General features: G+C 25.4%; 1 protein-coding gene across 1 annotated transcript; it reads right to left on the bottom strand.

Moving 5' to 3' along the window:
- Positions 1–2,480: 2,480 nt before the first annotated feature.
- LOC135925834 (uncharacterized) lies at positions 2,481–10,119 on the bottom strand. The gene is made up of 6 exons (XM_065461354.1): positions 10,116–10,119; positions 9,036–9,098; positions 8,931–8,994; positions 8,601–8,888; positions 8,318–8,537; positions 2,481–2,552 (listed from the first exon to the last, which is right to left on the bottom strand). Exons 1-6 carry the CDS (start codon positions 10,117–10,119, stop codon positions 2,481–2,483), a joined length of 711 nt encoding a protein of 236 aa, XP_065317426.1.
- Between the last annotated feature and the right edge of the window lie 7,651 nt (positions 10,120–17,770).

Genomic DNA, 17,770 nt, shown 5'->3' with positions numbered 1-17,770 from the left:
AAATTAATTTTAAAAATTCTCTAGGAGATATAAGCCAGATTTAAACGGAAACCTATACATAAATATTAAAAAGATAAAAATTATTTAAAATTTTAATATATTATATTAGATTTCAAATAAAATCTTATAATTCCCTGCAGCAGGCCGAAGCGGGTCGTAGGCCCCCACCCACAACTATACGGTCTTTCCCTTTCTTAGAAATCTCCCACAGGGCTTTAGTCTCCCAGTCCGCCCCTACCTCAGAAAAAATAAACTTTCTTAAACACAATTAAACATAATAACATGTCCAATTAAAATATCAAATAACGCCTTAAACGTTAAAAATATAGATAATCTATTATTTAACAGTTATTGGAGTTTTAAACTGAGAAAATACAGATATGCAAATTTTTAAATTATTTCAATAGTGCACGTGCTCCCAGTATAAAAACATGTGTTTTTCGCGGTCTGTGGTTAAATTATTTGATAATTTATTTCCCATATTGGTGGAAAATAAGTTGGAAAAGACATACATTCATTATATACTCATATAAAGATAGACAAACAGAACGCAATAGGTACGAATTTTTAAAAAGAAATAAAAAAATTTTAATTAATTTTTTAAAATAATTCTAAATAATCAAATTATAAGTAAATAGAGGTAGAATTATAAATGAAAATTATAAATAATGGTATAGGGTAATGTATGTAAAAGGGTTAAATTTTTTTGGAAAATAATTAGATGTTATAAATATTTTCAAAACAATATTAATTTTAAAATGATGTTCTTATATTGGATAATTATAAAAAAATGACAAGGGTCTTATGTCTGATTTTTGAAACAGAATTTTAACTCAAAGAGTTGAAGGGTTGTATATTTTTAATTTGATAAAATAAAAATAAGGATTTCATATATATAAACGATTATTTTCTTTATTTTTATAGTCATTGTAAATGAAATAAAAATTTTCTTTAAAGAGATTTATTTTTATTGTCATTTAAATGAGATAGAAGATTTAGAAAGAGTTATTTATTTGTATTTGTGAGGGTAATGCAGTAGAGAATGTATAAATGATTATTTAATGTGTGAAAGTTTGATTTTTGATGTGATGAAATCATGTTGGAAAATATTTAATTTGAATTTATAAAGGGTTTTTAATGTGTGAAAGTTTTATTTTAATGTGATGAAATTTTATTAGAACGTTGTAATTTATAAAGGGTTTTTAATGTGTGAAAGTTTTATTTTAATGTGATGAAATTTTATTAGAACGTTGTAATTTACAATGTGGTGAAATTGAAATAGGTTGATATCAAAAAAAAAATTTTTTTGCACTGAAATATGAATTAATTGAAGAATTTAATGGAGATGTATTAGCAGGGATGCGAACCCGGCAAAATTTTTGCCAGGGTTCGGTTTAATGTTAAAAAAAATAGGTGGGTTCGGTTCAGGTAATCATTTTTGAACCCGCATTTAAGAATTTTTGAATTGATAAAAATAATTATATATTTAAATCATAATTGAAATACTAGACATAAATTTGGTATAAAAAATAAATTTTTTATTTTTATAGGCGAAATATAGTTAAAAATATAATACATAGTCATGTATCAATTTAAAAAAATTTTATTTAGATGTATTTCTTTAAATAAACAATATCCAATATAATAATTTTTACTTTGACAGTCACTTTCATTTTCCTCTGATTAATAATGTTTGAGAATAAGTTAAAAATTAAAAATAAATGGCGTAAATGAATTATTTGTTTAAAATTTATTTAACACTCCAATAGGAATCTTTGGGAATAAATTTAAAAAAAATTCAAAATGGCGTAAATGAATTAAGGTGTTTAAAATTTATTGACACCTCACTTAATTGAAAATTTGAAAATATTATAAAACCTCAATTAAATTGTAACATTTTTATTTACACTCATTCGTGCGAGCTGAAAACTCTAAAATTAATAAATACACTTCCCTAACCAATTGCAATCTCACACCAATCGTATCCGACACAACCAGTTTTTTTGGAAATCATGCCCTAACCTTCTTCAAATCTCTTGGTAAAAAAATCCGCGCCATCACTGGTGACCCACAGGAAGGCTTCTATTTCAGACAGCGATCTATTGATATATGCAGATCTAACTGCATTGCCATCCACGGCTCTCTTTCTTGACCTCCTCCCACCTAACATACAATTTACTATACTAATTATTTTTTATTATACAGTTTTTTATATAGATTTTAATTTACAAATAGTTTACATGATATTTTTAAATTACGTATATATGTTTTACTTTTAACGTTCAAAGTATTATTTTAAAATTGTGATATAGTTTTATATAAATCTATGATATTCCTAATATAATAAAATGAATTTATTATTTTAAAAAAAATTATACAAATATTATATGATTTTAAACAATACACTGAACCAGTTGAACCCGGGTTCAAATAAAATTCCCGGGTTCGGTTCGGGGTTTTTAAAATTTTATAAACGGGGTTCAGGTTCGGTTCGGGTTCAGATTATTTTTCCAAAAACCCCGGTTTTCTTCTCCGTGTACAGGTTCGAATCCCTATGTAATAGTATATAGAAAAAGAATTTTTTTTGTTTATATAAATTCAGTGTCGAATTAGATATGAGTAATTTATGTCAGTGGTATGACATTATAAAAAATTCTTTTAAAAAGAAAATAAATTTGTTTGTGGAATCATTTTAAAAAATTGTGCAAAAATCAGTTTATTGACTAACAAATATCATTAAAGAGGGGTTTAAAAGGATGGGAATGTGTGTTGATCCATTTTTAATTAATGTTGGTCTATTTTGAATGACCTGTTAATGTTGGTCTATTTTGAATGGTGTGTTAATGTTGGTCCGTTTTGAATTGTGCGTTGGTTCATTTTTAATTAACTGTAAAATGATTATATTTGTAAATGATAGATGTCAGATTGAATTTAAAGAAATCTGATGCAGTGTGAAGCATTTAAATTTAAAGAAATCTTATCATTAGGATTTGTTTTAACGATGAGTTGTAAGGCATTTAAATATAAAGATATTTTATGATTTGTGTTAATGATGAGGGGTGAGGCATTATTTAAAGATATCTTATCATTATGATGTGTTTTTAATGATGAGGTGCCCGGCATCATTGGAGTACACAACATCATTTAATTATCCTTTGCCCGTCCAACGATTATGTTATCAATATACCCCTTCCCTATTTTATTTTTTTCTAATTAAATTTTCTTTAAAAAAAATATGTCCGTGATTATGTATTTTTAATAATATTGTATTTAAAATCGATATTTTTATTGTTATGGAATGATCCATATAAAATAATATATATCATAAATGTTCCATAAAATGATCTACGTATGAGATATTGGTAGCCGAAAAGCTCTGACTCAAATTGAAGATTTAAAATGATTTACGTATGGTAAACGATGAACTCGGAAGCGAAATGAACAATTTAAAGTAATTTACGTAGGATTATGGTATCATGTGGATTCTGTAGCAAAATGAATGGTAGCAGATGAATTCTGATTCAAAGTGAAGCATTGAAAATGATTCTTTTTAAAAATTAATGATTTTTATTTTTAAAATGTTATTTATTATGAAATAGTATTTTGGGGAGAATGTATTACGCGGCCTGTGATTATATCATAACAAATGACAATCAAATAATATATAAAGTAAAAAATAAAATTATTGGAGTTTATAATCTGAGGATATAGATATGCAAATTTTCAAATTATTTCACATATACTATACCAGGGTTGACAACTCGGTCAATTGACTACGTAAAATATTCTAAAAAATCTGAAGAAAAAAAAATTAAAAATATGTTTGAAATAAGAAAAAACGATATAAATACATGTGTTCATAATACCAGGGTTTCGAACCGAACCCCGCCAAACCGGAATGAACCGTTATGATTTTCTGAACCGTAACCTTAACCGAACCGTTATAAAGAAAATATAAAAAGAGCGAACCGAACCGTTATAAATATTTTGCGGTTTTAAAAAATAATTAATTTTAAATTATTAACCTAAATTTAAAATTTTAATTTTCCGGGGGCATTTTTTAAATTGGTGATTTCTTTCCAAATTAAATATTTTTATATTATCAACATTATATATCAATCATTACCAAGTTTATTGTTTTTTTCTTTAAATACTTATTTTAGACATTAGGCAAATTATCTGTTAATTAGATAAGATATCTTAAAATCACACATAATTATTCTTAGCTAAATTTACAAGTTTATATATATAAGTTATTAATAAGCTTTTAAAATAATACTTGCTAATAATTTAGGAAAAAATTAAATAATGTTAATATTAATAACTAACATCTAATAGAAATCAAGTACTTTTTACATTCATTTTAATATTATATGGTTTATTTTTTATCTCATTATAAAAACTTGGATCATAGAATTTAAATGACAATAAATATAATGGTCAGCAATATTTTAATGATATAATAATTCTTTATTTATAATCATTTTGTTTTTTAAATTCAGAATTCTAATATTCATTTAAGTCATTATAAATTTTAAAATAATATTTTTAACATTTGAAGAAAGAGAGATCGCCAGAAAACATCTTTGTAAAACTTGGAACTTGATATAAAGTCTAAATAATCAGAATTTTGAAATTCTAAATACTATGCGTACGTGTTCGCATTCGAAAGATAAGATGATGATTTTGAAGATTTATTAAAGTCGCATGAAAGTCTTAATAATAATAATTCTCAGGGCATAGAAAACTGAAATAGAATATATAATTCGGTCATTTGATAAAATAGAGAGATTAGAAAAAGATACTAATCTTTTGAATTATTGGGAAAATGTAAAGAATAGTATGCCAGAACTTTATAAGTTACCTATAACTGTGCTAGCAGTTCCAGCTATGCAGGTATCAGTAGAAAGAGCATTTTCTAGCCTTAGGTTATACTCTTTGCGCAGAGAACTAAATTAAATCCTTAAATATTAGAAAATATTTTAGTTATCCGTTCTAATTCTCCTTTTAAACTATATTTTATTATATTTATGCGTTATTTTATTCATCATTGTATTTACACATGTTTGTTTTTATCTTATTTATTTATGAAATAAAAAAAATTAATTTGTCAAATTTATATTTACTAAGTTTAATAAAAATATCTATTAGATTATCATAGTTAAATTAAATAAGAAATTATAAATTAAAAAGATTTTTCTCTAAAATTAATATATACATGGTTAATGATTAATTTTTTTTTAAATCAAATTTATAAAAACCGGAACAAACCGAAAAGAACCGTTATAAATTATCCGAACCGATATGAATTTAAAAAAAAAACCGAAATGGAACAAAACCTTTATAAAATTTTAAACTAAATCGGAACAAACCGAACCGTTATGCTTAACGGTTCGATGTTTATTTATTGCGTCCCAATATCAAGGAGTCTAACTATTAGTGAATTTAATGAAGTATGTAATATAATACATTAGGCATTACAAGGTGGCGAGGCGATGATCAAAATATTTCAAGTAATATCATAAATTTCAGAAGTAAAAGCGGCATGTTTAATAGGAAATTATGTGGTAAGCAGGAACTTACATAAGAAACAATCAGATTCTATCTTCAAGATAGTGGATTGGGCTTTGCCATAGGCGTAGCCAGGGGGGGGGCAAGGGGAAATTCCCCCCCTTCAGAAATTTAACACTTTTTGTAAATATCATTTTTAGCTAATAAAAAAATATCCCCCTTAGTCCTCCCCTCACTCCCTGACCCTCAAATATGTATGCATATATCTTAAATAATAATTTAAAAGAAAGAATGTAAAAGTTGATATTTTTTATAAAACTATTCATCATTTTGGGAAAATAAATTTATAAATATGTAAATAGAACCAAAAATGTTTTTTAATAAATGGAATATAAGCCAAAAATAAGTCTTAAGACAGAAGTGAAATGTATTATAATTATTAATAATAGATCCATAAGATTACTAAATAATATAATATATCAAATATAATTTTTTATAAAGTGAGTAATTTTAATTTATTTATCTTAATAATAGTAAAATATAATTATAAAACTATTGATAAAATTAAGTCATAAATTAAAAAAATATTAAAGCACAATACAAACAGTGGAATATTATATGTCATAGATTTACAATATATCTAATTATCAAATGACAATCAAGTAATTTTTACCAATATAGCGAACTATATATTTTACATAAAACTATAAAATATTGATAAGGACATCAGAAAATATATTTTAAAGACATTGTGGGATGAATAATATGAAGATTAAATTTAAATATCATTTTTACTTAAAACAAATAGATGGCGTTAAATAATTGAATGCAAATTGTTGCTATATTTAATATCAAGAGCATTGATTAATAAAATTTGTTAAATTATTAATTGTAATATATTCTCTAACTGTCAAATATGTCCGTAAAAGTGGAATTTTACCTAGTATTTTATAACTAATTCTATATAATAGAGTGAAATCAACTATATGTCTACTTACTTTTTATAAATAAATTTCTTATAATAATTTGGAATAAATTATTACCATGCTTTAATATTAAGGTATATACAATACAGGTAATTTATTATATTTTTATTTTATATAAGCTAATAAAAATATATTTCATATTTGTTTCCAGGCTTATTTTTTGTATTAAAATTTGTAAAAATATTTTATGACTATATATAGACTAAAGTAACCCGGCCGAAGGCCGGGAAAAGCGGGTCAAAGGCCCGCCTAAAAGGGGGTCTGGGGGCGAAGCCCCCAGTAATTTTATAATTCCCCTCCCCCTTATGAAAATCCTGGCTACGCCTATGGGCTTTGCAAACCATTCCCATTAATAGAATCGGCATTTTACTAACAATTCCTATTTCTACTTCTTATTCAGAATGAAATTGGTCGATTTGGGTTTATATTCTTATTAAAACTGAAATCGATTGAAGAAACAACAGGAAAATTAATTAGAAAATATTTTAAAAAATGATACTATTAAATATGAATTAGGAGACTCTGCCACAAAGAGCGAAACATCAGGTATTGAATGACAATGAATTAAAGAAATATTATAAAATTAATATTATATATTCATTTCACTATTATATAAAATAAAAAACATTTTGAATTTGACCATATTTGAATCAATTGACCGAATCATATTTGACCGAACAAACACCTATCTTTTAAATAATTTAATACTTCTAATACTACATTGTATAAGCATTATTAATATTTTATAGAATTTCAAAAATAGTTTTCCTCAACATAAGAGAACGAAATATTTGGTTCCATGTCAATTCAGCGAAATTTTTATTGCAAATGTTTATTATAGCGAATGGATTTAATAGTAAACCTTTCTTCGCGAATCCACATTAGCGAATACTATTCGGGAAGACAATATCGTGAATTTTTTATAGGCAACTCTTATCTGGAACCCTTTAGAGTGAAACTTTTATTTTTTAAAGCGTCATCGCGATTTGGGTTTCGCTAAAAAAAATTTGCTCGTGGCGATAATGGCTAATAATGACTATTTTATTTTAAATCATAATTATAAAACGATGTTAATTTAAATATTTGGTTAGGGTACCTTTTCAGGGGCAATTATTTTTGTCATTTTTTTATGCGATTTTTTTTATGTAATTTTTTTATGAAAACTATTGTTTTTATGTTATTTTTTTATGATTAGTTCATTTTCTTATTGGTTAATTTTTTTTTAAGATATTTTTAAATTAATATATCTTTTTTTATTTAAGATATTTTAAAATAATTTTTTCTAAAATTTAAAATTCGTACAATTATTTAAAGGAAGTAATGGGGGCAAATAAGGGGGAAGGCTAGGGGTAAGGGGTAAAATTATTAGATTATGTACAATGCGGGTAGGTTTGGGGTTAAATTTTTGATAGATGAAACTTCGCTATTTAAAATTTATTTGGTTGATTCTTTCTATACAAACTTAATATGATTTCTTCTAAACAAACTTAATACGATTCCTTCTATACAAACTTAATATGATTCCCTCTATACAAACTTAATATGATTCCTTCTATACAAACTTAATATGATTCCTTCTATATAAACTTAATATGATTCCTTCTATACAAACTTAATATGATTCCTTCTATACAAACGTAATATGAATAATTTTTTCTAAAATTTGTATAAAGAATTTAATTTTTTTTAGTGATAACACTATAATTAAAGGAAGATTCCAAAAATAAATAAAATTTAAGCATAACAATCGAAATAATTTATTCATTAAATTGAAATATACTATTAAAATTTATACAATCATTAATAAAATGAATAAAAACATCAAAACGATTTAATAATCTATATTTTCGAAAATATCTATATTCAAGAAGATATTCATGAATATTATCCTGATCCCCATGTCTTTTATAATTTGCCTTTAGATCCCGCCACAGCCTCTCGACTTTTTGAGTGTGGATCGATCTGTCATTTGGATCAACAAAATTTTGCGAATGGTTGATCCGATAGTGGAAATAGTTGGAACTTTCTAGCCGATTATATCTAAGATAAATATATTTACATTTATCACCACTTTTGCTTTATTGAAAAAATAAATTCACATACCCTAACCACGAGTCAGTCATTATCGTGGAATCTTGCATAACATTATCTTTAACCACACGATAGGTGGTATCTTGATCTCTTGTTGTGGTGGCACTTAAAAATATCTCATTTGTTTCCCGACATATACCACCAATAATCCATATAGCCTCGGAAGTCAAATGCCGACCACGGTTATATTTACGCTTCCATACATGAGTTTCATCAATTTCAATAACGTGGCCAGGCCCCCCGATCTTTGAATGATTCGAGGCTATATGGAATCCACATACCTTTCGAAATTTTTTAAACCTATATAAGTGAAGTAAAAAACCATATTATACTTTAGATTACCATCTTGAAATTGCCTTCTTATCATAATCTAACTCTTTCGAAGCAGTTAAAATTTTATAACGGCCTAAAAATAATTTTGTTTAATATTTTTTAAAGAATTGGTACTTATGTACAAGTACACTAGTCTTAAAAATCTCCCAACATCATGAATTCCTTCAAAAATGGAATCTAAAAATTCGTCATTTATGAATGAAAATTCATTTTAAAAAAAATGGAAGGAATTATATAATATATATTGGAACTAAAAATATTTGCCCCCATCACTTCCTTTAAATAATTGTACGAATTTTAAATTTTAGAAAAAATTATTTTAAAATATCTTAAATAAAAAATTAACCAATAAGAAAATGAACCAATCATAAAAAAATAACATAAAAACAATAGCTTTCATAAAAAAATTACATAAAAAAAAAATCGCATAAAAAAATAACAAAAAATCGCATAAAAAAATAACAAAAAATAACAAAAATAATTGCCCCTGAAAAGGTACCCTAACCAAATATTTTATAAATTGAAAAATTGATTTAATTACAGTTTTTAATTTTTTTAACCCCAATAAATTTATATAATATATCTCGAGCTTAAAGTTTAGTTTAGAAAATTTACTGTAGGAATATAATTTTTTATGCTACCCTGTTCTTCCTCGAAGTTTTATTTTATAAGAATCGTGCGGAACTGAGGCTTAAGGATTAATCACTGTATTCGTCTGAAATCGTTTGATATAAAAAAATACGTCTTATTTTCTAGTATTTAAACTACTATCTAAAATATAAATACTAAATACAAAAATTTTGTATTTTAATACAAGTATTCACGTTACTGCCCAACAGTGTTATGAGTAAAAAAAATTTTTATTTATATATTTAGATGTAAAATTTTTATATTTTACGGGTTCTATCATCAATCCTCTTGCAGTAGAAGGTATATCATAAAAATTAAAAGAAATAAAACGTTTATAATTTGGCCAAAATAAGAACACAAAAATGACAAATAACATGTAATTTGATGATGTAAAACTAACTCATAAATGCACTCAAATCTGAAAAATTCTACCCAACCCAAAAACACAGCCTATCGATCCGCCCCGTAGGTTCCATCAAGTTCAAAAATTGGGATTATCTTTTATATTATTTTCTAGGGATGTACCGATATTTTTTATCGGATCGGATGGGGCCGATATTTTACTCATTTGAAAATAACGGTTATCGGCCAATATTATAAAATTTTAAAAAAAAAGTTATATCTAAAATCATTTATTTTTATAAATAAAATCGAAATCCATTTTTATGTATATTTTTTTAATAATAATAATTAATTAATAAATATTCTGTTATATTGTTAATTTTTTTGCGCATTGTGTTTATAAAAGTGTGCGATAATCTCTTCAGAATCTGTTTTTAATGAAGTTGGTGATATTGACAGTTACCATCGCCGTAGGCTGACTTCTGGTAAATTGGAAATTTTAGTATTTCTAAAAAGAAATCTTCGATATATTAATGTTAAATATTATTTTAATATTTATTTCAAATTTCATAATATATTAAGATTATATTACTTATTATATAAAAGTGATTTAACAATAAAAATATCTTATATACTTTTAGAATTGCAATTGAATATAAACTATAACTGATCCTTGTAATATATTTAAATGACATAAGTTATGGTATAGTTAAATTATAGATGTTATACTAATAAAAAGTATATTAAAAATTAAAACCATTGGTATCTTTACAGAATACAAAATTTGATGATATCGGGTAATCGGCGGATATCAATTTAATATCGGGAATAAAGGATCGGATCGGCCTCCAAAAAATGGTATCAGTACCCTATTATTTTCGGGATGGCTAGAGTCGGAATTCTTTTTGTAAGGATAGGGTCTGCAACATTTTTGCAATTTTAAATTTATATCAATAAATTATTGTTTAATTGTATATTATTTACGTTCATTTTCGATTATTGCTTAAAAAATATACTGGATAATAACTCAATTATATGGTAATTTTTTGTATTTTGATTTTCGGATAGAGTTGGATAGGTTCAGGTTGAATCAGATCGAGAATTCGTGGGGGGGGGGATTGGTTGGGTAATAAAAAGTCGTTGAGACGAAAATATTAGTCTCTTGCAAAAATTATAGAATGTATTAAAATTAGGACATTGCTGATATTAAATATCAGATCAAATTGGAGCCGATATTTACCATTCAAAAATAAATCCGATTGGACCGATGTTTAAAATATATACGATATTATTATATTTTTTGTTATTTTATGATTGTATATATAATTGTACATTATTTTATTTTATACATATTTCCTATTAAATAATAAATGAATAAAAGGAACCGGAATTGAATTTATCAGTAATGTAATCGAATATAAAAAAGAGTAGCTAAAAAAATGTGATATTATTAATTTTTGTTATATTATTTACCATTTCAACAGGAAAAGAATTTTAAATATTTAACAAGTCATAGCAATAAACATTTTTAAGATGGTTAATTTTTGGAGAATAGAAAAAAAAACAAAATACACTTACAAATTTTTATATTATAACTCCCAATCCACTCGCCAAGACCAAGTGCCACCTATTATTAATATCACCTTAGCTATGAAAAATGAAAATTTTATAAGTATTTTCAGGATTAAATGTCTTGGACAAAAAGACACTGGGGTCATTTCATGTTAATTCGACAAAAAAGCACTTACGGCCTATTATTCTGGTAAAAATTAGCATAAAGATTAGATAAGTTATAATTATAAAAGAAATTTGACCATGCCTGCTTACGGATATGCTAAGAGTTAGTGGTGCAAAAAAAAGACTTTTTACCTATTTCGGATATTAAATAATTAGTTATTAATTAACTAAATGTCTCTGAAAAATCTAGTTATAAATGATTTATAAAAGATTGATGATTAAATGAGAAATTTTTACACGTATAAATGAAAAAACAATTCTAAAAATTTCCATTCATTTAATTTTTTTCTACCAAAATTAGTTCTTTTTGTCTGGGACATATATGTCGGGGTCGGGGTTCTTGTTTTTTTTATATTGATTCAAAAATCTAGATGGCAAATCAAAATTATTCTAAATATCAGATTGGTAAAAAAAATTGTGAATCGGCATAACCATAATTAAATTATTATAAATTGGCAGATATAAAAATGATAACATAATATAAATAAAAAAATATTTGCTAATTTATATTGGTTTGTTCATTAATTCCGTGGATACCGAATTTCGTTTAATAAGATTTGAAAAATCATGATTAAATCAAAACAAATCATGATTTTTAAATTTTTATAACGACTTGTAGCAGTGATGAAGCGTCCATAGAAGCATGGGAAACATTGCTTTCTTGTAATTTTTCTTAAAAAAATCATATAATCTTTTTGCTACATTAAGCTGTGACCTAAATACCAAAAATATAATTAATAAACTTCAGTTACCTTAAAAAAAGAGAAATAAGCTATTTTTAATGTAAAAAGGCATAAATCATTTTTTCGAATTAACGAAAGTTATTAATTTGTTAAAGTTAGAGAAATTAATAAAATTATAAATTTTAGCTTTATTTTTACGCTAAAAAAGGTAAATAATGTTATTTATATTTTCGAAATTATAATAAGAAATGATGTGAAGTATTAAATTTTTTTATTATGCTGAACCATGATATAAAAGAATAAGTGCGTTTTACGCGCGTTTTCTTTATTTTTTTAAAATTTATTGTTATTTATTCAATATTATATTTTTGGCCTTATGAAATAAGATATGTCTAATATAGGGTATCAATATCAACCGATAGCTAACAAAAGATCTATTCAACTGGAGGTGAATCTCTCCCCCTTAATGGGCGAGTCTAGGTCTGGAGGGGGGGGAGTGAGGTTTTTATCAAAACAAAATCAAATAATAGCTAATTTAAATATCTTTTGATTGAAAGTCTACATTTTTGGTCTTAATGTGTATGACTTGGTCTGGGGGGTGGATAGTAGGGGAGGGGGGGGGGCAATATATTGATATGGATATCAAATAAAGATAATTAAAATATTTTTTTATTGTCATAATAATAATCACATAGAGGGCCGGTCAGGTCTTGGGGGGTCAAATATTTTTAACAACATAAATATCGTATAAATATCAAATAAAAGCTAATTTAAATATCTTTTGATTGAAAATATTCATTCTTGGTGTTGATGGGTATAACTTGGTCTGGAAGGATGCATGGTAGGGAGGGGGGGGACAAAAAATATTTTTTTTGGATATGGGTATCAAATAAAAGGTAACTAAAATATTTTTCATTGTATAATCACTCATAGAGGGCGGGTCTAGATCTTGGGGTGTCAGAAATATTTTTATCAACACAAAATATCGATATGAATATCAAATAAAAGCTAATTTAAATATCTTTTGATTGAAAGTATTCATTCTTGGTGTTAATGGGTGGGTCATTCTACGTCAAATGAGCAAAAAAATGAGATTTTCGGCCGACCCCCTTTGATTTTTTTAATAAAAATAGCCAAATAGCCTCCTAACATTTATATTTTAGGAAGATATTAGGGTTCAAAATGAGCAAAAATGACGTATTTTTACCATTATTGCTTTCATTCAATTATGCATATCTTAAAAAACATAATTGTAGTGTTGTAATGAACGCGTTCGTGAACGAAGTACGTTTTTTTTGAAAAAAATGATGAACGGCGTTCCTTTTATTTTTGACGAACTTTGAACGTGAACGCGTTCCTTTTTTATGATGTACGCGTTCGAATTTAACGTTCGTTCAATTTAAAAAATATTTTAATCTTTATTTATTTGAAAAATTTAATATTTCCGAATTTTTAAAAAAAATGTATTATTTATATTTTTTAATCGGCTGTGTATTTCCTTTCACATTTCAATTTTTTTAACACATAGTTTATTAATTTGAATATTATTGTTTATATTTTAATTTAATAGATTAGCATAAGCATGGATATTATTATTTAATACTCATCATCTGATTCTGAAAATCCAAAATCAGATGAATTATCATTACTATGGCCAAATATGATAAATGTTTTACATTAGCATCCTATATTGAAGGAACTAATCCAATGCTTACCAAGTGTAAAATGTGGCCAAAAAGTATTATATTGTCAAAATCTTAAGGTTCCAATTTAAAACGACATTTGTTTAATTATTTGATTTTATATGATATAACTAAGTTAAATCATTAAATTTGAAGAAATCATGCATTTGGGATGTTTGACCCCAACAATAACGATAGTTATTTTAAAATTAAAAAAATTTGTGGCCTCAAATATGGTCAACCATTGATAGACGCCGTATTAAATGGGATTAATAAAGGGTATTAAACCTATCGCTCTCAATTATTACATATATTTTATTTTTTTAAAGATTTGAACATAAATATAAGGATCTATATGTTCTTTCTGCAATTATACATCCAGCAAATTTCAATGGCCATAGATAAAACTTCCACAGAACGAACCTATTAAAAAATAAACTTATAGCGTTATTGAAAAAAATGCTGAAAACCCTAGAGAAGTGTTAATTTCGAGATATCCTTTTTTTGTCGAGAGTAGAGAATAGATTGGAGGAGGATAACTTATCTCAATTTTTTGCAAATAACAAAACAATATGTTTTAAATTAATTCTCCACGTTAAAAGAGCTGTTTATTAAGTATAATACAGCAATCCCTTCATCTGCCCCTGTAGAGCGCGTTTTTTAGGCTAATGCAGTATTAACTGCCAAGTGTTCCTGTCTACCAGATAAATATTTTGAAAACAATTGTAATTAAAATTTAATAAGATAAATTTTTTATAAATAAAAATATCTTTTATTCGCTATATTATATTATTTTATTTATAATTATATTATCAAAATAAAACTATATTTTTTTTAACATGGCTAAAATATATTGTATTAAAAAATATAAGTTTGTTTATATTAAATTAAATTAAAAAAAAATTTATCATAAAATTTTGAACGGTTTTATGAACGTGAACGAGTTCGTGAACGTGTTCCTTTTTTTTGAACATGAACTTGAACGCGTTCGATTTTTTTAGAAATGTTTACAGCACTACATAATTGTAAATAACAAATTTAATATCATAATTACGTACAAAGATTCTAATTTTAGATAAAAATTTTTTTTATCTTTTTTCTAATTTTCGGCCATTTTATTTAATATATAAGAACAAAAAACGATTTTTTGGAAATAAAACGACCTTTAAACAAAAATTGGCCGGGACGCGGCCATCTTCATTATCAAAATCGAAAAAAATGTTTAGAAAAGTATATATATTTTCCCGAAAGGGGGCGTCTTTGTATAAAATTATATATTAATCAGTTTTTATTTTTAAGTTTTTCTTCAACTATTTGATATAATTTAAAGGATTATTCATCTTGTAAGTGAAGATAACAATAAATGGGGCTTTCTTAGAAATTATCTATCGATAAAAGAAATTCAATTTATTTCATTATTTATAATTTATTATATATTTGCCCATATAACAGATATTTAATGAATATTAATAAAATATGTTCAACCAAGTTTCGAGTTCTTGAATATATGAAATTTTTTGCATTTCATATATGACGCCAAAAATTTTCTCTACTCAATTTTTTAAAATAATTTGATATTTTTAAAATTAATTTATTATTATACAAAATAAAAGTATTATCATCATAAAATAACCCAAAACAATATAAATATTGGATCGGATTCTAAAATCGGCATAGCCTTACTTGTAAATTAGTATAACAATAAATGAGTGTTTGAATCAATAAAATAAATAAAAATATTAAAATTGATTAATCATTCAATAACACATGCTCACTCTATTAATTCATTTTTTAATTATTTCTTGGTATTTTGATTTCTATCAACACCTAACCCCAAGCCTGGAAAAACTATAGACGAATATACAGTTAAAATTGTATAAGAATTTTATTGTACGGACGAAATAAGCAGAATTATGCCAGGCAAGAAAGATTGCGTTTCGATTTTGACCAAAGACGGAAAAAAGAATACCATATAAAAGAGATTAATTTTAGATAATTTGAAAGAAATTTATATATTTTTTAAAGAAATGAGGCCTAATGTTAAAATTGGTTTTTCGAAATTTGCAAGCATTCGCTCAAAATTGTATACTGGTTGAAGGTAGTGGTACACACAATGTATGTGTTTGCAGCTACCACCAAAATTTTAAATTAATGATCATTGGATTAAATTTACCAATTATATGTTGCCCTTTAAAACATACAAACATATTTTACACTTAATAATTTGTAATCCCCACAACCATCCTGTTATATGGGCAAATATGGTAATTGTCCAGGGTCAACACATTTACGCGATCAAATATAAATATTGTTTCGTTCTAAGGACATCGAATTTATAACATATACAAAAATGGCTATCCGTAGATAGAACCACTCTTGAAACAATAACCAAGCCAATAGATGAATTTATCAATGCCTTTTTTGAAAAAATGGAATCTTTATTACCCCAATCTTTTACTTCAACACAACGATCGTTGTATCAAAACAATTTAAAGTTGAACTTAGACGAAGGCCAATATTTAATTTTATGTGATTTTTACTATAGCTTTATACTTCAGGATGAAGTACAAAGTTATCTGGAATAGGGCTTTGCCTAAATATGTAATGATATCCGAATCTTTGCAACACAATACAAAAGCAGAACATTATTTCCAAAAAACATTGGTAAATTTTTTAATTAATAAAATTTGTATGCCAAATAAAATTTTTTATTTTTCAGATAGATCCGCTGCACAGTATAAAAATCAAAAATTTTATTAATATTTGCCATTATGAGATGGATTTCGGGGTACAGGCGAAATGGCATTTTTCTGCTACAGCACACGGGAAAAGTGTTTGTTGTGGGATTGGTGGCACTGTTAAAAGATTAGCCATTAGAGCTAGTTTACAAAGGCCTTACTCAAAGTAAATAACCACATCATATTAATTGTACGAGTTCGCTGCGTAAGTAAATAGAGTTAAATTTTGTTCATATTAAAATAAATCATTGATATTTATTTGTTTCATTTATAAATATAATATTATTTTATAATGTGAAATTAATAAAAATGAAAGTTTTAATTCTTCCCTATACATAATTCGAATGTAGGTTTGAATACAAAAGTGTTTAAACCGGTTTTTAGAGGTTCAAACAAAACCGATATTTTTACGAACTGAACCTGAACCGTTATTTTTATCCAAACCTGAACAGATATTTGTTTCGGCTTGGATCCCTGCCAAATATATTAAAATTACTATATTTTTTGGCAATTATACCAATTAGTACTAACACAAATGAGAGGACCTTCTTCATTACAGTAAATAAAAACCTATATCAAAAGTACGACATCTCATAATTGATTGAATAGACTAACTTTACTGTAGAAAATTCCTGGCTACGCCCTGTTCTTAATACATTAAAAAATTAATAATATTTTTACTGTTATTATTTTACTACCTTAAAAAATTTAATATTATTTTTACTAGATTAAAAAATGGATATAGAAGTAAATTAAAAATTTATTTTTAAGAAAAAAAAGCGATATAATTTAAGTGTAATTTTTTATTATGTTAAAAAAATAAATATGAACCAAATATATCTAGTTATCAAAAAAATAATTCGTAAACTTTCGTAACTTTAAAGAAAAGAGAAATATGCTATTTTTAATGTAAAAGTATACTAAAAGTTTGAGAATTAAAGTTTATAAGGTGGTGAAATTTTTATGAAAAAAGGAAGGCAATATTAATTTATATTTTTCAAATTATAATAAGAAATGTATGATGAGGGTATACAAAA

The sequence above is a fragment of the Gordionus sp. m RMFG-2023 genome, chromosome 3, assembly GCF_954871325.1.
Source record: "Gordionus sp. m RMFG-2023 chromosome 3, tfGorSpeb1-WG-v2, whole genome shotgun sequence".
NCBI classification, from domain to species: Eukaryota; Metazoa; Nematomorpha; class Gordioida; order Chordodea; family Parachordodidae; genus Gordionus; species Gordionus sp. m RMFG-2023.
Note: the sequence above shows the minus strand (reverse complement) of the source record. Positions and strands in the feature narration are given on the sequence as shown.